The following is a 20,783-nucleotide window of genomic DNA, read 5'->3' as shown; positions in this document are numbered from 1 at the left end:
TGATATTTTTGCAGCTGTTAGCCTCTGCTAGATGCTTTTATCCAGCACAAATTTTATTTGAAATAGAGCTACCGTTGTTGGGCACGTAGCAAATAAACTCTCATTTGATGTGAGAATTAAATCAAACTGGGTAGGCGTTTATAATAATGTCACACTATTCAGCTTTACTAGGGTATTAATAAGGCATTAACAAGTACTTAATTCATCATTGTTATAGCATTAATCTTCCTTCATAAATACCAAAATTCTGACTATGATTGTTGCTCTCAGTGACGTAGCAGCAGTGATAGCTGCTCACGGTGTAACAGTAATAGATGGATAAACATATGTGTATTTATAAATGACACAATAACGAGGATATTGGTCGCCAGTCTCTAGCCGAATACATAAAACATAAGTAAGCAGATATCCATTTTGACCACTATATTTAACATGGCATCTACAAACCGTGCCTACTCCTATGTATTTTCAATGGATTAATAATAAGCTTATGACAATTCAATTCAATTCAATTCAATTTATATAGCGCCAAATCACAACAAAAGTCGCCTCAAGGCGCTTCATAGATACAGAGAAAAACCCAACAATCATATGACCCGCTATGAGCAAGCACTTTGGCGACAGTGGGAAGGAAAAACTCCCTTTTAACAGGAAGAAACCTCCGGCAGAACCAGGCTCAGGGAGGGGCGGCCATCTGCTGCGACCGGTTGGGGCGAGAGAAGAAAAACAGGACAAATACATGCTGTGGAAGAGAGACAGAGGTTAATAACAGATATGATTCAATGCAGAGAGGTCTATTAATACAGCGGTCCTCAACCCCCGGGCCTCGGACCGGTACCGGTCCGTGAGTCGTCACTCTGAGACAGGATATTTCTAATTTTAGAGATAGATTTAGAGACAATCCATCAGTTTTTTAGAAGACAGTAATCAGGTTATATTTATGAGTGCAATAACTATTTTTTATAGTCTAAAAAATAATTTACTGCACCTTAAGCTTGCAAAACAGAGCTACTGTTAGACCTTAACAGTTAACTACAGAGCAATGCCAATACTCTATTCTAATTAAACTGGCTGATCCACTTTGTTAAATAGACTAAATGGGGGGAGGCAAAAGGGCTTTCCGTCACAATCAGGACATGTTTAATTTGAATTTGAGTGCGCTCGGCTGTTGCGTAATCTTAATGTTACACAAGGCTTTAATCATTTTCTGTTTTTAATCCAGGCAGACTGATTGATAGTGCAGTGTGAAAAGAAACCATACGAGGTCAGTATTGCTTCATCGAAAGAAAGTTTGGGTCGTTGTGACCTAAAGTGGAGCAACATTTAGACCATCGGAGCTACACGATAATTAAAACGTACAAATATGACTATTTCATTTCATTTGAAAAGACTATGAAAGCTCTTTTAAGCCGCATTATGTGAGCATGCGTTCAAATACAGAATAGGCCTATTATTGGAGAGATGGTGGTGGGGAGGTGACCTGCTTTTATTTGCTCCTGATGAATCCTTATGTCATTTACATATCAACTACAATTCCGCGTCTCACTTTTAAATGTCTCCAGTCGCCTGCTGAGAATTAATTGGTAACCACTGTGTGATCCGGTGTGACTGCGCCCCTCCCCTCCCTCCCGAGGATGCAGGACGGGTTTACGGTCCTGAGTTCTGACTCCTGACGGCACAGAGAAGCTCCGCGATCATCACGAGGACAGTCCATAATCGCGCTCTGGCATCTGATTTCTTTCTTTTAATTTCTTTATTTTTCTTCTTTTTTTTTTCTTGCGCCTTTTCTTCCCCCCTTAAAAAACACCCTTCTTCTCTGACAGCATGAAGGAACTCGCTCTTTTGGGATAATTTCAAGTATGGATCGCTTCAAATGTACATTTCCGCGGAGCTGCAGCTGAGCTTTCGTTCAAGGCTGACTGGATTCTCGCAGCGTGATGGATATAAATGAGTTCGCGGTGCTGAAACTTTTTGTTGTTGGGGTTTTAAGTGAGTATTTGATTGACTGTTTTTATTTAACTATCATTGAAATCTCCTCCTCATCCTGTCTGAGCTGTAACAGAAATTGCTTCACATAAAAACAGCTCTTTGCAGCCAGAGTTGTTTTCCATGTATCTTCATATATGCGCACTGGAGCAGGATGCTATTCTCTGATTCCGTGCTGCACATTTACACCTGCAAATGCAAATACCCCTGCGTTGGTCTGTTATATTAATGCGCTCCTCTGCACTGCCCAGCTGCAGAGCGTACACAGTCTCTTCTCTAGGAAGTGTCAGGAACATCTATCATATCTCATAACTCATGCACTGAAGGGAGGATAAGCAGTGTTGCATCACAGCATCATGCCCCAGTGGACAGACCTGACCTATATATCAGGGCCAGTGTTTTTTTTATTTCTTTTTCTGGTACAATAAAATCATGTATGAAATCAGGTTTCCGTGGGGTGCCAAATGTAGATGTTCTGATGGATGGGTTGCGTTTTGCTCTGTACTGACAGAGTGCTCAGTGGTGGCTGCCATCAGTTATAATGTGAACCTCAATAACCTGCTGTTGTGACGGAGCCCTTTTGACAGCCTATAACCTATAACAATCAAAATCAGGGAGGTATAATCCACATAATGACTCGGTGATGAAGAGGAGTTCAGTTGCAGAGACTCTTTCCACGATCTATTGAGCTGTTATATTGTTTTGGCACCATCTTGACACTCACTGAAAATACCCAGGTTTTGATTTTTAAGGACTTCTTTTCTAGTAGCTACCTCTGTACACCTGAGGTGGATAAAAGAAAAAAGCTGTGTCTAACACACTGCAGAAAGTTCTTTTTAATGACATTTTAATGCCAGTTAAGCTTGCTGTATGCTGAAGGATGTGGTCAGTGTCTTGCCAGGACCTTCAGCCCACAGTCCCCTGGACCTCTGCCATGTAACAGCTGTCAGGGCTGTAAGGCCAAGAAAAACTTAGATGGACATTTTCTGACAAGATCATCCTTCCAAAATTCCCAGTCTGCTGCAATAAAAAGCCAAAGAAAAATAAATATTATTATGCATGCACTCAGACTGGAGAGATGGCGGAATAGCCGCAGATGCTGCTACAACAAGTTATATTCCCATGATGTAAGGACGCACAGCAGCGGTTTCCTGTGACAGCTCTTGTCTGCACCAAAAGATTTTCCCATCAAGCTCCCTATTAGGGAGAGAAAGCAGATGCCGTGCGTTCAAAGAAAACCCGAACACACTGCACTGAGTTGCCACCAATTGTTTTCTTTTAGTGGAGGTCTGGCGTATTGGGTGCAGCCGAAAGTAGAGGAGAGGGTCCCCATCTGTGCTGCAGAAAGAGAGTGATTCCCCCTGACTGTGAGGCATCTGCTAAGCCCAGTAAACAGTTATTCATACTTTCTGACAGTGAGGGGAAAAAGCCCCGGGGCCCCTCTGTTTCAGCACCATGTGAAGAAGAAGAAACGAAGAAAAAAATGCTGTGAAGATGTGTTTTAAAGCTCTTTTAAAATGCTATTCATAGACCTGCTGGGAGATTATAGCATGGAGCTCTTTTTTTAATGCATGCGGCTGCTGTCTTATCATCTAGACGAGGCAGACATTCACTGCTGTTTAGGAATCAAGAGAAGTCATTTTTATTAATGCTGACTGCTGAAGCAAATAAGGAATAAAGGAAAATGCAACTTAAGGCAAAAAAAGAGGAAGCATATTTTCATTACAGTATTTTCTCACCATTCACTGACAGGGAACCAACAATAACCATGTTTTTACAGGCTCCCTCAGCTCTAGCTCACACTATCTTCGAACATTTTACTAGTGCAAAACTGACGTGACAGAACAAATAAATGCCACTGCCACTGGTCAGTGTCATCAAGGGTGGGAGCAGTCAGCAAAGCCAAACTCAGCTTAGACCAGGCTTAGGCTGAAATATTTGTTTCATCCCTGGGGTGAATAAAAAAAAATTAAGCTTGTTTTTGTTTTCTTGTCAACATATTCCACAAAAAGCCAAAGCCAGCTGTTGGATTTGAGTTGACTTGACTGATTTTGAAAATGATGTGCTCTGATTAAAGCCGCTTCACCAAGGTGAAGCTGGTCCCAGAAGCTAAACAGTGTTGCGCCTGGTTAGTACTAGGATGGGAGACAGCCTGGGGATACCAGGTGCTGCAAGACTGTGGGTGGTTCAGGAGAAGGAGAGCTCTGAGGTGTTTTCCTTCGCAGTGAGAAAGTATGAATGGGGTAAGCAAGTTGGAAGTTTGGTAGTTAGATCCCTGGCTCTGTAGTCTACATGGGGAAGATACTGAAACATTTGATGTGCATGGCTTTAAGGCAGAGAGCTCTTACACTTAGAAAAGTACTCTATGTGCTTTCATGAATGAGCCATGTTACATACAGAGTAGAAAAGCACTATATAAGAACCAGTCCGTTTACCAAAAAAACCCCAACCTCTTATTTCTGAAGCTAAGTGTGGCTATTAAAAGCTCACTGGCTTATTTGATATCATGGTATTGCCTTAAAACAAGGTTGTGAAAAAAAACAAACATGTTTTGAAATATATGCTTTTCACAAGATCCAGCCAATTTAAAAATAATCCCGTGTCCTTAGCAGAGATGAATGGCCTCAAGCTTGACAGTAACACGCTGCTAGTTTTCATCTTTTTATGAGATTTGTTAAGAAAAATATCGGTTACAATGGTGAGACACACCAGCTGTTCCCACAGGTGAAGTGTCATAAGACTGTCCGACGCTGCAGTCCTCTGCCGGGTTAATCTGACGTCATTATACTCAGGAAAGGGCACGTTTGAGTGAAAACCGATGGTGTGAGAAAGCTTTCAGTTTTGCTCGTGAACGAGTCGCTGTTACTGCTCAGCTGTAACAGCGGTGACAGCGTGTTCAGAGTGTTGTTAATCTTTCAGATGCCTGTTAAAGTTTCATGCACCATGAGGGGCTTGAACTTTGTCTCCCCGCTCATCCTGCTCATATCAAAGTCTAATGCCGAGGTCTTCCTGAGTCCGGGCTACTGTGCAGTGTTGGTGATGGACCCATTAGTCATGTCTGTCTCTTTAAGGTTTTTCACTCAAAAAACCTATTTACATGTGCATTAGTGATTCATAGATGAAACAAGTAAACATAAAGGTTATCATGTAGTAAAAATGCTGAAATGTTTTCCTTCTCACCGATCTAAATGATGCAGCCCCACAGGAAAAACTGCACGATTGAGGACTGAAGCTTAATGGAGATGAAGAAAAGCTCGATGTGCTCTTTGAGGCACAAAAGCTCCTGCAGGTCAAATAATATGAGGACTGCAAACCAGCAGCTCATTAGCTAATATTTACAGCAGCCGTCATTGCTGCTTGTTTCACAGCTACACAGCAAGAGGGCAGAGTTACCTGGAGACCGGACAGAGGGAAGGTTTCTCGCCTGCAGATCCGGCTCTAATGAGCTCGACTGGAAATGGGAAGTAAGCTGAATGTGTAATGATAGACCGACACCAGTTACTGAAGCCAGGCTTAATGACAATGTGCCATTTTATCCACAGAGGACAAAATATTTTCAGTCACCCAGTCACTTAGTAAAAATACATACAGTTTATTTCTATAGCACATTGTTCTGTACAAGTTGTACAAAACTTTCACTACGCATTACAGTCACTAAACCGACAAGAAATATAGAGTAAAAATCAAATAAAACAAGACTGCTGAACTAGAACCGGTAAACTGGTTTTTAACAGTGTTTTAAAGTGATTGAGAGACTGAGCAGCTCTTATGTGACACAAGAAAAGCCTCTGTCGCTTCTGCTTTTAAACTTGGATCTAGGAATATTTTAGACCAGCTAGTTGTAGACCTTAGTGCTCTTTATATAATGCAGTTGACAAAGTCACAACTGAGCCAACATCTAAAGGATTACAATAGTCTAATCAAGAGGTAATAAAACCATGAATTACTCTCTCAAAGTCATGTTGCTTGGAGGCGTACCTCACCTTACAGAAGAGCCTTTGAAATACACTTGTCTTAACAACAGATCTAATCTGTTCATCGGATTTTAAAGCACAGTGAAAAATCACACCAGTGACATGTGGCAGTAACACGTTGAGAGGCCTGTCTTAGCTGTCATACCCATCTAACAGGCTGGATTGCTGGAAGTAAATAATTTCTCTGTTGGTTTTGTTCAGATTGAGGAAGCTTATCTCCAACCATAACTGTACATCTTTAGGACAGTTCACCAGAGCCTGAAAGGAAGCATGGCTGTTTGCTTGTGTCGAAGCTGTTTGTTTAGGTTTCTTCAGCACAGAAAGGGGTTTGCAGCAGCTGTGAGAAGGGATCATTCACAAGGCCTGCAAGATCTGCGATGCTGATGATATCACAAACTGTTGTATCGTGCAGATCTAAGACATTAGAAAGGGAAGAGACAGTTTAGAAATGTTATAGAGGAAGAGGGCCTTGAACAGGGATTGGGTAAAGTTTTATGGTCAATCAAACTTTGTCTTATAGTAGTTTTGTTGTATTTGTGATGATTTTGGCTACTGCCATTAAACTATGTACAGGGAAAGATTTCAGTCAAAGTAATCAAAGTCAGCTTCAGTTGTGCAGTGAGAACTGGACACGTGAAAGAAGTCTGATGAAACCCCTCGAGTGCTGCCACTTGAATCAGAATGAGTTTCAAAATGGCCAAAAAAAGGAGAAGAAATCTGCGGTCGTGGACGCAGAGCCAAGAAACCTCACAAGAACTCTTCATCTCCCTCCTCATTTCATTTCTACTTGAAGCAAAACCTGGAGAATAAATTATCCCCGGCTTGCGTAACACAAGTCTGCAACAGAGCCCCCCGTGGCTTATTTGCAGCGGTGTGTGTGTGTGTGTGTGTGGGGGGGGGGTTATCTGTCAGCTTCTGACAAGGAAGAAGATTGTGAAATGAAAATGATGATTTCTCTGATTCTGTTCGACATATTTTAAAACCCTATTCTGACCTTTCCATTTGGAGTCTTGTAGAGTTACTGGAGTCCACAGCTGAGTTTTTCTTGTAGTAAAGAGGAGTTTATTAATATTAATAATGCTGGGGAGGGCTTTGCTTTTAATGTTCAGACCTGCTTAATGTCTGTCCGGTCCCTTAAAGGGCTTTCAGACAGGATGTGACAACGACCTCTGAAGTTATTCCCGATGGTTTGTGCCGCTCGGGCGGTGATGAGGATGCGATTGGCCAATAGAAACCTGGCACACAAAATGAAGGAAAAGCTCATGCTTTATGTTTAATTTGCCTTAATTATTTGATACAAATTTGTGTCGTAGACTGTATATAAATGATAGAAGTAACCACTGTAATGATTTGTTGAATCCCATTCTGAACCCACAAGTTCAGCGAGGACGTTTAATGTCGGCATTTTCACGCGAGATTATGTGTAATTAATGTGTAGTCACATTTCTTGAGAGGTGCATGTCAAGGCCAGGCTGTAGGTTATGGTTAAGGGTTTCAGATGGGTTTGCGGATATGACAAAGTTACAGTGCAGATTTCCCACTGACCTGTACATCCCCAGTAAAACTTACGTGTGCTCCCAGTATATCTAAAGACTTTTTAAAGTTTCTTAACTGAGGTATTGAAGTACGCAGATTATTTCACTGATCTAATTGCAAAGTTCAAGTAGAAGTTCTGCACTGTCCTTGTTCAGCTCCTCATGTCAGTTTGCTTTAGTCATGCTCTACAATGATGGGATTCATCTTTTCAGGCATCAGTTGGCATTAGTAAATTTTAAATTCTAGAATTTCCTTCTATTTCCTACATATTAATAAATATTTGTTTTTTAGCTAACAAGAGGACTCCTGAATAGTCTGCTCACTAACCCACACACTGGTAGGCTTCACTGAAAAGATGGCATGGCTGGAGCCTAAATGTGTCTAAATGTTGTGTTTCTAAAGCTAACATATACAGGTGTAATGTGTGGGCACTGGGGCTTTAGCACATGCAACAGTCAGGCTTTCTTTTGTAAAGTAACATTAAATGGGAAATATAATGAATAATTTTTCACAACAGTCAGCTTAACGTTCCTGTGTTTTCAGCACCCAGCAGTCCACTGCATTAATATTCATTCATAATACATAATTGGTTATTATAAGCTAAGTGGCCAGCCGTATTTGCATTCAGAATTTGATTCGGCTAACTTTTAATTGAACACTTTTGCAGAAGGACTCCTGCACTCGTGCCATCGCTCTCTGAGGTACCGGGCACTAAGAAAGATGATCATTAAAGGTCTTGGATTCATTAATACCCTCAGAGCACTCCGGTCTGTGCCGAGCCTCTGACTAAGCCTCTCAATTTAAAGTTGTGATAGAGTGACTCTGGGTTTCACATGACAAACTTTCATGTGTGCTGGCTTCTTACTGCAAAGACGGTGCCAAAGGGCTCTAATTAATGGCCAGGACAAGTTGACATGTTTACCACAGATCTCTGCTGTGTGTGTGTGTGTTTACTGCTGCAGTCCTTCAACAACTTTGGACATTTGAGAAAAAGTGCAACTTTTTTTCCCATTCTGACTGAAGGGGAGAGAAAATTGAATTTAAAACACTCAGTTAGCTCGAGCATGAGTACCTGTTTGAATCTCATCATGGGGCCAGAGATCTCAGATTTGTCACTGAGCCAATTTTGGACTTTTATTTGGGAAGTAGAGGTGGGTTTTTTTTCAGCAGACCTCTGGATTTACAGCTTTGTCTTGTTCTTTGTATCTATGCAACTGTTTTCCGTCTCCATGCCATTTGACGTTTGTTTCAAACCCGACAGAAAGTGGCTGATGTGTCCCGATGGTGTGACGCTGGTTTTGTCTTTCTTCAAATAAGAAGACACAAAGTGGCTTCAGGCTGTTTGAATCTTTGTAGTTTTGAAATTAAATGCTTGTCTGAGGTTGTAGAGTGAGGAAAAACAGATGGAAGTCTGAATTCTAGTGTGGGTTTTACAATTGAAGAAGAGCAGTTGTGCTGTTTCTGCGTGTTCCCAGATTTTTTTAATCATCACATCCATCTTCCCGTCAGCATCCATCCATAACCAGCAGCTTGCACTGATGATCTGTGTAAGGGCACAACTCTTAATGCTCATGTAAGCTGAAAATAAAGCATTTGAAGTAGATCTGCACTCAAAAATATCCTTCACCCTCAACACACGTGGAGCAATACTTCTGAGTAAAATGCAGCTGAACTATATAAACTCAAAAATAAAATCATTAAGGAAAACGCACTTGATATAAACTCAGTTTATTACTAACCGATTACATTTCATTTGACTAGATTCCATAAAATGTAACATTTTACTTATGTACGAAAATTAAATGGACACGTTTTATGTAATCAAACAGCTAAACTCAGCACTTTGGGCATAACTTTTATTTTAGTCTTGGACTCTGTTACAGTAACTTTGTATGATTTACAGTTCATTGAGTTCAGTTTTAATAATACAGAGAAATCCTCCGACATTCAAATGACACTCTCTGAGCAAGCACTTAGTGACAGAGTGAAGGAAAAACTCCAGATCTGTGTGACAACCATATTAATGGTAAATGGTAAATGGCCTGTATTTATATAGCGCTTTACTAGTCCCTAAGGACCCCAAAGCGCTTTACATATCCAGTCATCCACCCATTCACACACACATTCACACACTGGTGATGGCAAGCTACATTGTAGCCACAGCCACCCTGGGGCGCACTGACAGAGGCGAGGCTGCCGGACACTGGCGCCACCGGGCCCTCTGACCACCACCAGTAGGCAACGGGTGAAGTGTCTTGCCCAAGGACACAACGACCGAGACTGTCCAAGCTATTAAGAATATCTTCATCATAAATGACATCACAGATATCAAAGAGGAGGATAACCTGTTGATCGGTGGCGTGTTTGGATCCATCTGAAGCTTCAGTGTTCGGCTCAGTGGATTTATCGTACATTCACTGACCTCACTATTTGAAACTTTGTTTAATGTAAGCATCCACAATTGTCACACTGTATATATGGCAGAAAATGAGGAAAAGCACAGTGGGTCCACTTTAAATGAAAGCGCTTCATTTAGATATTCCCCGACAGACAGAAATGTCGAATGCTCGGCGCTCCCACAAACAAGCCGTGATAGCTCATCGACAGATTGCCCCCATAGGGGCCCGTTTTCTGTTGAAGCCTGGCTGTAATTTTCCTCTCCACATGGTAAATGGACTGCATTTATATAGAGCCGTTACCCCAGAAGCCCATTGCAGTGTCTCACATTCACCCACAACATGCTGCTCCACCACCTCAACTGCTGGTGCCCTACATTTATACAAACAGTATAATGGGAAGGGTAAGAAGAGCATTTATCTGTGGAAAATCCCTTGTCATGGTTTCTCCCTTCTCCATCACTGGTATTTTATTTCTGTCTGTCTCCGTCCTGGCCATCCAGTAGTCCCCCTCTTCTCCTCCTCATCTTCCTGCTTTTGTTTGCCAAGTACCCAGAGTTCCTCTGTGTCTTGCACATCTGTCTCATTCTCCAGTCTCGTCTTCCTCTCCCTCCTGCTTGACCCTCAGATCCCCTCAGAGGGAAGACTCCACTCTTGATAGAAACAGCCTGGACACTCCTTCTCAAGCCTAGACGGGGTTATGGTGGGAGCAGAGAAACAGCTTGTGTTGTCAGACCAATTATTTATACCTTCTGTAAACAGTCTCACCAGGAGTGGAAGCATTTTAGCTTGTTTTCTCACCCATGTAGTGCTGTCCAGGCATGGCTTGAAGTGGGTGGGAATCACGGGTCAGTTTCGGAAAGTTAAAAAAATGATGGATGGATATTTGGATGGGAGTTTCCATAACTCCATCAGTTTCCATCAGTTAGGGGAAACAGTTGTTAAGGTTCACAATTGAGGAGGGAGAGTACAAACCACCCTTGGTCCAGAAGGTCTTGGTCAAACAATGATTTTAATGAATACACACGTGTGGGAAGAACACTCTGTACGCCGACAGCAAGTGATCTCCGACTTAATCAAAGCATAAACAGATATTTTATAGCATCAGGGTTTGATTTACTGACGCCCCTTCATGCGTCACAGATACATTTTATACATAGATCAGATCAACACCACAATGACTTTTAACCCAGAAGATCATCTTCTATTTTCATGGCTGGTACTTTCCGTTCTTGTCTTAAAGTGAATTGTTCCTCTTTCTTGCCGAGACATGACTAATCTCTCCTCTAAATAAGTCTAACTCATGTGTGTGTGTGTGTTGACCCCACATGCTCTTTCTCAATTCACCTGTTGCACTTCTGACCTTTTACCAGACCAGAGGCTCACTGAGACTATATGTATGTCTTCTACTAAATAAATGTTTTAACCAAGAACCTCTACTTAAACCTTAATATGAAATGACCTGATATATAAGTGTTTTGTAAGCATGTATTGCAATTCCTTCTATGGCTCCAAGTCACTTGCACAATAGATTGTCCGGACATCGCGCCGAACAAAGCTTCCAACCCCCAATTAATTGACCGAGCTCCAACTCTTTAATAAGCACAGATATGCATTGTGTATAAAATAGTCATAACTGCACCTGAAATACAAGGTCAACATAATAACTGTATGCATAACATCTTAAGGCCTTCTTAAAGCTATCTGTTACATTGTTAAAGCCTCGTCTTAGCCTGCTGCTCAAAATAACTTTCACTTCTGCAAAACTCTCCAAGCCTGTTTCCTGTCCTGTTACTTTTAGCCTTTCTGAAAGACACACACTGTTCAACCCCTGAATGCAATATAAACTCCAGATTATATTATTAATGCAATGGTAATAATGATGATTATTTAACAATAGCAGTAAAATAATTTCCCTGCTCCACACAGTTCAGACCCGTTAGGAGAGTGGAAACCCCCCCTGGGTTTAATCTGTACTGAAGTGAAGAAGCAGTTATAGAGAGGTGATTTTTAAGACTGATATCCATATTTGTTGATTTAAAAATCTAATATTACAAGATATTGACCAATATTTTCGTTTTTGTCATATACAATAAACATAAACAGATTTTCTCAACATTTATAATGTTTTTATTCACTGGTTTGCGCTTCGCCAGAATCTGCTCGGATCAGCTGGTTATCCTGTTTGTGCCAAATATGTGTTTCCAACAGGTTGCTCAGTGCACTCTGGTGGTAAAAGGTGTTTTTACATATTTTTGTTTTTACAGTCATTCTCTTCTTTGATTTTTAAATTTTCATTTAACGTCTGTTATAAATGCCGAACCAGCAAAGCTGCTATTGGCCGATAAAATCAGCCAAATGGGTCGGGCTCTAACAGTATTACTTTCTAATCTTTGCTCTTGTTTAATTTTAGCCATGAAAAACCAGTTTGGGATCCAGAAAGAAATGGTGCCAACATTTGAACAATCACCTCCCTTCAAATTTACCTCATTTGTTCCTTTTCAAACTCCCCAGTGGTTTTTTCTGCCAACATCTCTATTGTTTAGTCTCCTTGACAGAGTCACTGAATTAATTTCTGTTTGCCTCACCTGGCACTTCAGCTGGTAGGTGCATAATAATCACTCAGCAGTCTGTCATTCTGGCTGTGCCTCACTATAAATCCCTAAGGCTTGTTCCAATGGGGGCCGAGTGAGAATAGAAACTGATCACCATTTTTTGCAATTTCACTTCTCGGTGTAAAATGATTTCCTTTGACTGGGAAAGAAAAGGCTTTCCAAAGAAAGCTGAATCCATAAAAAAGTCACATGTGTGTCTGCCAGGGCATTTTCAGATCTGCAATAAACATCTGAAGCTTTTCATCAATTCTGAGCCTTCTGCAACAGCAGCAGCAGCAGCAGCTGGCTTCAATGGTTGACTGCTGAGAAATCCAGATTTATTTTACTTTAGCAGGAACCCTCCTGTCATTGACAGATGCCACGTTGTGCTTTGAGCGATGTCTCCAAATATGGCGACCAATATTTGATGGATATGAGTTCATAATTGCAAACAAGAATTTTCAAACTAGCTGCAACAAAGTTATTGCTCAAGTTATTAATTAACGAGGAAGAGCGGAAGCATAAAGCGGAAAAAGGTAAGAGACATATGGCAGGTAGTCTCATCTGCTGATTTTTTGAGTTAGGAGTTTATACTGGCAACCTCTGAGTTCCCTTTAAGAGAACATGTAATTACAACGTTTAGAGCTCAAACAGGTCATGTGGCTCAAACTGTGTATAATGTCATATTAACAGACCAACAGACAATTATCACTGTCAACTCTATGGATGTTTGGCCAGCAGCTTCAGCTTTTTCAGTTTTATCAATTTTATTATTTATATAACACCAAATCACTACGACCGTTGCCTTGAGGCAATTAATTAGAAATCCTTGAATAAACCTGTTTGAAAACAGTCCCCTGTTTTCATATGGGACAATTTTAAACAGAAAATGAATGTGGAAATACTTAAAATATCAGCCAGTCGAGGTCAACTTTTAGTGCGAAGGTCACCACCGGTGCAGAACGCCGTCTGTGAAATTTCCAGCGGCGAGAGTAAAATGCATTTTGGAGGCTAACAATGAAATATTGAAAAATCTGCAGTGTATAATGAGTGAGTGACAAATAAAAAAGGACCTTGGCACAGAATTGAATCCGCACTTTCACTTCAAGTAAATATGTACTCTGAACTTATTAATGAAATATGAAAAAAACAGTGTAGGGAGCATAAACTCTCTGTGTCTGCTATAAAAGGCCAGTTTCTCAGACACAGCACGCACTGAGCAAAATCGATACAGGATTTACTGTCTCACAGATCACACAATGGAGCGCCAAAAGAAACTCACCAGGACAGCTTTTCTTTTGGAGTTTTTTGTGGTGTGACTTCATATGACCCAAACAGGTCAGCCTTTCTATTACAACAACATCCTCCCATTGCCTTTTTGTTGGATCAGTACCCCACAATTGCCACTGCACTCCAGCTGCCTGTTAGAAGGTCACACAGCTCCAGCGATAATAAGAATGATTGACAGCGTGTCTGTCTGTGTGTCACAGTTATTACTGCTGGAAAGGGCTAGGGAAATCAGTGTTAATGGATTACAAATTCTGGTTTCTGCTCTGAGAACAGGTCAGCATTAATTTCAGGAAGAAGGAGAAGTACTTCTGGCACATTGGCTTTAGTATCTTAAAATTTTTTTATCACAGTCAAAAAGCGCTGCCAGTAGTTGGGGGAAGCTTTCTGGAAACCAAAGGGAAACAACCAATGTGTGGGTAACCTTCTGAGTCAAAGAGAAAATAAACTAAATCAGGAAAGAGGGTTGGAGATAAGTAGCAACATCCTCTTGGCACAAACACTTGTGCTAGCACTGCATTTGAGGCTACTAATCATCTCAATCTGTTTGTTCCCCAAGTTTTGTTTGACTATAGGAAGGATCCAAAGGTCTCAGAATTCATTCAACAATAATGGGAGCAAATGTTACTTAAAGCATTTGACAGAAATCCCCGTTCCATCCATTTCCTCAGTGTTTGCTCAAATCTCAGCTCCATTTCTGGCCTTCACTTTAAGATTGCTTCTGCTGTAGTTAAAAAGCTTTCTATTTAAGTGAAGGAAAAGCTATCACCTCCACAGCTGTCTTGGTGACCTTGGCACGATAACCTCAGTCACTGTTTGTGTCATGGTCCTGGGTCGGTGACCCAGCGCTTTTAGTTATCATTTTCTAGTTTATGATGATGATGATTATTATTGTTTGAGTTCTGTGTGTTATATTTGGTCTGCCTTTGAGTCTGTCTCTGTCTATGGTGTCACCCCATCTGTTTGTGAATCTGTCTGGTTAGTTCAATGTCTTGTCTGGTTCCATGTATCTGAGTTTCCTGTTTTATTGTGAAGGTCCGCGTCGTATGTGAGTGTGATCAGTTTACGTTTCCCCTGTCCCGTCAGCCCAGATTCCTCCCAGCTGTGTTGCCCTCCTGTCTCTCATCCCCTGATTACTGGTGTGTGTATTTAAGCCCTGTGTGTTCTCCTGCCTGTTGCCGGTTCGTCTGTGTTCCTCTGTGTCAGTCTGTGTAACTCTGTGTCAGTCTGTTACCCTGTGTTCCCCTGTGTTCCACGGAGTCCTGTTCCTCGTCTGCGTCTCTCTGCTATTCATCATCCGTTGTCATATGCTCCCAGGTCTGTTATTTTAGTTCTCCCAGTTTAGGTGTCTTTAGTTGTTTGTTATGCCCCACTGTTTGTTTGCCACTACACCTCTGTAAATAAAACCACCGGTATCTCATCCACTGCCTGCATCTTGGGTCCTCCTTCTATATCCACACGGCTCGCCTCGGCAGCCGTGACAGTTTGAGGAGCTGCTCTCCTGGATCTTAGCACAGAAGGAAGACCAAACAGGGAAGAAGTATTTCCCAAAAACAGGTGGCTTTAATTTTGGACCATCTGTTGGACTACTGCTTTACCCCCTCCCCCAACCCCAACTAACTTTTGATTTTGCCAAATTTGTTTCTACACTGATTATAATTTAAAGAAAAATCAGAAAATAACTGTTTTCACAGATCTCTGATCTTAAAATTAAAAAAAAAATCCACTAACCTCTTGCTTCTTCCTTAGAAGTCACAGCAAACTAAACAGACATTTTCCTTCTGAGTGTTATGTGCTCATTGATCTAGCTTGCATTAGTTGTTTTTCCTGCAGCTGGTGAACACAGGGGGGCGGCATGCCTTGAAAAGCCAAAAAGTGAGAGATCTTCAAAGTCTCTTCAAAGAGTAGAGAGGGTGCAAACATCATTCAGTCATGCATACTAAATGGTGTTTGCAGATAAGAATAAGACTCAAAATTATTCAGACACGCAAATTTTACTTGGTTCACCTCATCTGCCTTTAGTGTTTTTTTTCCACAGAAACACTGAACGGGTTTTCACTGTGTTTTTACAGCACTCAGCACCAGAAGCAGCTTTTAAATTGAACAACTTAATACTGTACGAGTTCGGGTGTGAATTTGTCTGAAATCTTTTGCTGGGTTGGTTTAAACCAGGGAGGTTGGGAATTGATTAGCCAGCAAATCAATACATCTAGTTTATTGTTCAAGGGCGTACCTCAGGGTTCTATTGTAGGCCCATTATAATTAGCATATACATATATAATCTTTCAAGTATGCTTCCAGCTGTGTGCTTCTGTCCAATCTTATTTTAAAAAAAGATTTTGGGGCTTCTTCTCTTTTGGACAGGTACAGTGAAAACTGACAGAAAAGTGAAGGAAGACATGCAGCAAAGGACTGGGAGTCAAACTCCAACCCGGGCCGGTTGCTCTCAGTCATTCGGCATATAGTTGTCTGCTCATCCCACTGACCTAAACCGGCACACTCCTGTCCAATCTTGTTTACCCCAAGTTAATTGTGCACAAATCCCCATCGTTGGTTGGCCAGGGCGCATTTCACTTGTCTTTTCATCGCTCTTAGTCACCCTTTGTCCTGTCTTTTCCCTCTTCCTCTACATCTATCTTTACAAACCTCAGCATCTCGAACCATTTATCTGCTGCATGGAAAGAAAGGCGAGGCATCTTGCAGTAGATAGAGAGCATGACAAAGAGGACACTTGATTTGTTTCCCTTTTAAATTTCTCTGATGAGATAAAAAAAACAAAAAAAACAAAACAAAAAACAGGACACAATATAGCTGCAGGCATAGATACAGAGTCAGACAAGGTTTCCCTAATTTCCTGTTTAGGATGCATTATATAATCTTTCCCTGTGTTCAAACTAACAGAAGGTTTTTTGTCATGTCGTGAAATTAACCTAATTATCTCTTAAAAAAAACTCATTACCTTTCTGTCCCAGTGATAATGATGAGGAGGAACTAAAATAAGACTGATTTTTATTTAATCCCTATCACTTCCGGCTATGGTTTAAATCTTTCTGGACAGTTTTGGCAGCTCATCTACTTTATTTCATCTTCTATTTCTTCTCACCTATATTTATCTAATCTAACAGATAGTAGATGACAGCACAGACAGAGCCAACCAATGCTCAGCTGTCAACCACCACCTGCTAACACTTCCATTTATTACTCTCACACTTCAAAATAACTCAGCTTTGCCTGCATAATTTACTCTCTTAATGCTGTTTTTATGTAGTTGCCTTTTGGTTTGAGAGCAGGAGGTAAAAAAAAAGGATAAAAAGCAGTTGAAACTGTGATGGCAAAACAAGTATTTAATGATCATTGCTTATAACATTAAGTTAAAGAAAGGAAAGCTAATAATTGCACCCTGTTAGCATTTTGCTAATTTAAACCCCCACATGCGGAGAATTTAATGAATATTCTGCCTTATGGCTAATTCCTTTGGAACATGCTCAGACTTAATTATCCCAGTTTTATTACATTTATGTTTGGTGCCTGTGTCTTTTCAGCTAGTTGGTTATTATTAGCTATAAATAACAGCTTTGCTGCATTTCCAAATTAAAGGGGCAGTAAATGAAACTGTGTCCACTCCTTTATTTTCACATTAGTTTGTTAGTCCACTTGTGACTTAAAAGCATCTCTTGACTGTAGCCAGTAAGAATAAAGCATGCAGTGACCTGCTGGGGTGGATTGGCTGGAAGCTAACTGGGTCTGAGGCCTACCGTGGCCAAGACTTTGAAGAGACATGCCAGAGGTGAAGAAGTGACTCACTGTAATGAGTGAGGGGAGAGATTTATTTTCAAGTAGTGAACAACAGAAATGCATGACCGATATTAATTGCTGATATGAAGCTAATTGCTTAAAGCATATTCATGTCACGGTAATAGAAACATGAAGCAAATGAGGTGAGGAGCAAATGTAAAAAATATTCAGGTGAAGTGAATTGTGTGAGTTGCTGAATCTGTTGAAACACTCAAAGATGGTATACTACGAAGGTATACTACTTGAATGTTGAATGAATTTGTTGCTTTCCACATGGTTTACTGTTAGCTTGATAGCATTTAGCAGTTTAGCCGAGGTGCTCTGCAGACAATGCTGTCAGATGGCTCTGTAGCTGTATTGCACTTAGTAAACAGTTTATCCTGGAAGAATACCACTAATGTACGTCTGCTTTGCTTCCCCAAGTTAATAGGTGAAAAAAAATAATCTATCACTTCACGTGTTCATTGATTTTAAAGGCACAGTGTGTAAAATCTTAGCAGTAGATGTCAATAGGTTGCAATCAAATGAATTCTGTTTTCTGAATAATCTTATCTATGGTGGCCGCTATAGGACAAACAACTGTGGCTGCCGTTCGGTGGTGAATGTAGACTTCTGGTCCACTGTTGTTTACATCTCTCTCAATGTGTGTGCACATCTATTTACTCTGGAGGAGGCTGTAAAACTTTGTGAAAGGGGTTCGATACGAGCTTGCGAGTCAGTGAAGCTGTGATTTCAGTTCAGGAGATGAAGCTTGAGATAAAAGAGGAGGAAGAGGATGAGGTGGAAATCAGGGAGGAACAACAGCAGTGTTGAAGGAAGGGGCAGATGAAGAGGAGGAGGAGAAAGCCATAATAAGAAAGAGATGATGAAAATATACGTGAATAAATGTTAAATGGTCATATTTTGATCTTTAAATGAAAACATGATTTATAAAGACACTACACGTGTGGCCGTACACTAGATACATAGATAAAACACAATTAGACAGAACAGCGATGTCCACCTCGGGCTCTGTATTCAAGATGGCGGCTTTGGGAATACAGCATCCACAAGCTGGCGCCTGCTCCTATGTATTTTTAATGCACGCATTCGAAGTTTATGAGAATGCATCAGTTTGTAGGAAGATGTAGAAGTGAAACTTTAAAATGACTTACTGTACCTTTAAGGATGTAACTGCCTATTTTAGTTGCAACTGTGACAAATGCTTTATACTCTGTGATTCTTTGACTTTGTTCATAACCGCATTGATTTGATTATATTGTGATGATCTGTGTCTGATGTTTGACCAGCTCCATCCACAGCAACCAGGAAAGGCCTCATTAGCATACAAGTGTGTGTGTGCCACTTGTCCTGACAAGCTGGCTCTCATCAGCAGCAGTCGTAGCCCCGGTGAACCTCTGTGAAGTGCAACCTGAAGGGTTGATGAATGGGGTGAAAACAGGCAAGCGGCTGGTTGAGTGAATGAATGCATTACTATCATTGCATGTGTGACTGATGAGACATTTAACGATTCGATTGTCTGTAATGAGAGGCTGTGAATAAAAGAATTAATGATAAATAGATTTCTGCTCAAATGTTCCATTTGCATGTATGATGAACACAGGCTGTCAGACATACGAGGTTCACAGCTCAGCTCCTTCAGTTTCACACAGTTACAGAGTCAGAGTAATCTTTAGTAAGTCTGCACATAAAAGAAATTCATCTCGGCATGTGTACACTTCACACGCTCTACATCTCACAGCCAGTACAGTATTTTGTATTTTGCATTGCTTCTATTCATCCCCTTTGCAGAAGTGGAGAAGAACCCGTTGGTATGCTTCACTTCCAATTTGTTTTTCAAAGTCTGCACTTTTCTACACATGTGCCCAACTGCTCCACAGAGTCATCTGGATTCAAACTTTAAAAATTCACTGTTGTTGGCTTAGATAATTAGCGGTAAAATGAGTCACTGCTTTACAGCTCAGTTTAGCATCTGTTAGCTAATTGTGTTCACTAAAAACGCTCTCATCAACCTGCCTGCCCCGCATCAAGCAGGTGAATAAAATGGGGCATTAAGCTGCTAAAAGAAGAAATATTAGGTTTAGATGAGAAGAAGCTTATTAGTTTATGCTCTACTTAAACTAAAAAGCTGACAGCAGTGTCATGGTCCTGGGCCATGTTGGCCCAGTGTTCTTAGTTTTCTTGTATGTTTGTATTTTGTTCCTTGCTTAGGCCATGTTTTCTGAGTTGCCCTGTTGTGTTGTTCCCTAAGTGTTTTCCCTTCATGGCTTTTACCCCCTGTGTGCCCCTCTGTGTATCTGTGAGCCCTCGTCTCTCCTTATGTTTTATTCCATGTTTTCCCAGCCCGTTATGTCTGTGTTTTCCCCGTGCTCTCTCTCCTCCTGTCTGAACCTCTGTGCACTTCCTGTTTACTTTGTGACTCTCACGCCCGTACATGTCATGTTCAGTTCACCCCGCCCTGTCTCGTTATGATTATCAGTGTCACCTGTGTTCCCCGTGTGTTCCCACTTTCCTCGTTAACCCTCTGTGTATTTCTGTCTGCGTCTCCCTCTGTTCAGCGTGACGTCGTCCCTCATGTTGTGTGGATCTTCCTGTGCCTTCCTGCGAATGTTAGTTTACTTTTTCCCAGTTAGTTCTGTATTTCCTGTATTCTGCCGTGCCAGCATTAAAACTGTGTTCTTTAAGTTTATCCCCGTGTCTGTGAGTCTGCATCCTGGGTCCTTCTCCTGCCTGCCGCACAGCGATTCATGACAAGCAGTCTTGATTCCTATTTCCCAAAATGTGATAGGAACTTTTTAAAACTCATGAGCTGGCTCCAAATGCAGCTAATGTTGCTCTGTGGTCTGTTTTGCTGCAAATAAGTTGTTCCCAAACAAGTAATAAAAATCTTGGGGGGGGTTGTTCAAAGCCACTCTGGCAGTATTTCATCTGCCTTTTAAATCTAATACTGAGTTTGTTTATCTGTCAAATGCCAGGACGAGAAATTCACTAAGCTGCTATAATTCATAATCACGAATCATTACATAACATCCAAATCTCTCATGCACACATGTAGTCATGATGCCAATTCTCTTGTGTTTCCAGTTCATAAAGCTGATACAGGGGATTTACTCTCAGACCTTCTCCTGCTGTTACCCTGAGCGCTTACTGGAGGGAGACCTGCTGTTAGCTTGTTGGCTGCAGGTTCGTCAGATCCTCCATCCAGCTTGAATTCC

At 41.1% G+C, this 20,783-nt stretch overlaps 1 protein-coding gene across 1 annotated transcript in view; it reads left to right on the top strand.

Moving 5' to 3' along the window:
* The first annotated feature begins 1,691 nt into the window (after positions 1–1,691).
* The window catches only part of LOC146625223 (receptor activity-modifying protein 3), a 35,916-nt gene continuing 16,824 nt past the window's right edge, over positions 1,692–20,783 (top strand). The window contains exon 1 of the mRNA XM_085361975.1: positions 1,692–1,989. Within this exon, the coding sequence (XP_085218101.1) occupies positions 1,938–1,989 (52 nt within the window). The 5' untranslated portion in view covers positions 1,692–1,937. The remainder of the gene's footprint in view (positions 1,990–20,783) is intronic.

Source organism: Diplotaxodon limnothrissa, linkage group LG9, assembly GCF_057381915.1.
Source record: "Diplotaxodon limnothrissa isolate DT_005_m linkage group LG9, D_limnothrissa_male_GT1.1, whole genome shotgun sequence".
In the NCBI taxonomy this organism is placed as follows: domain Eukaryota; kingdom Metazoa; phylum Chordata; class Actinopteri; order Cichliformes; family Cichlidae; genus Diplotaxodon; species Diplotaxodon limnothrissa.
This window is presented reverse-complemented; position numbering and strand designations above follow the sequence as displayed.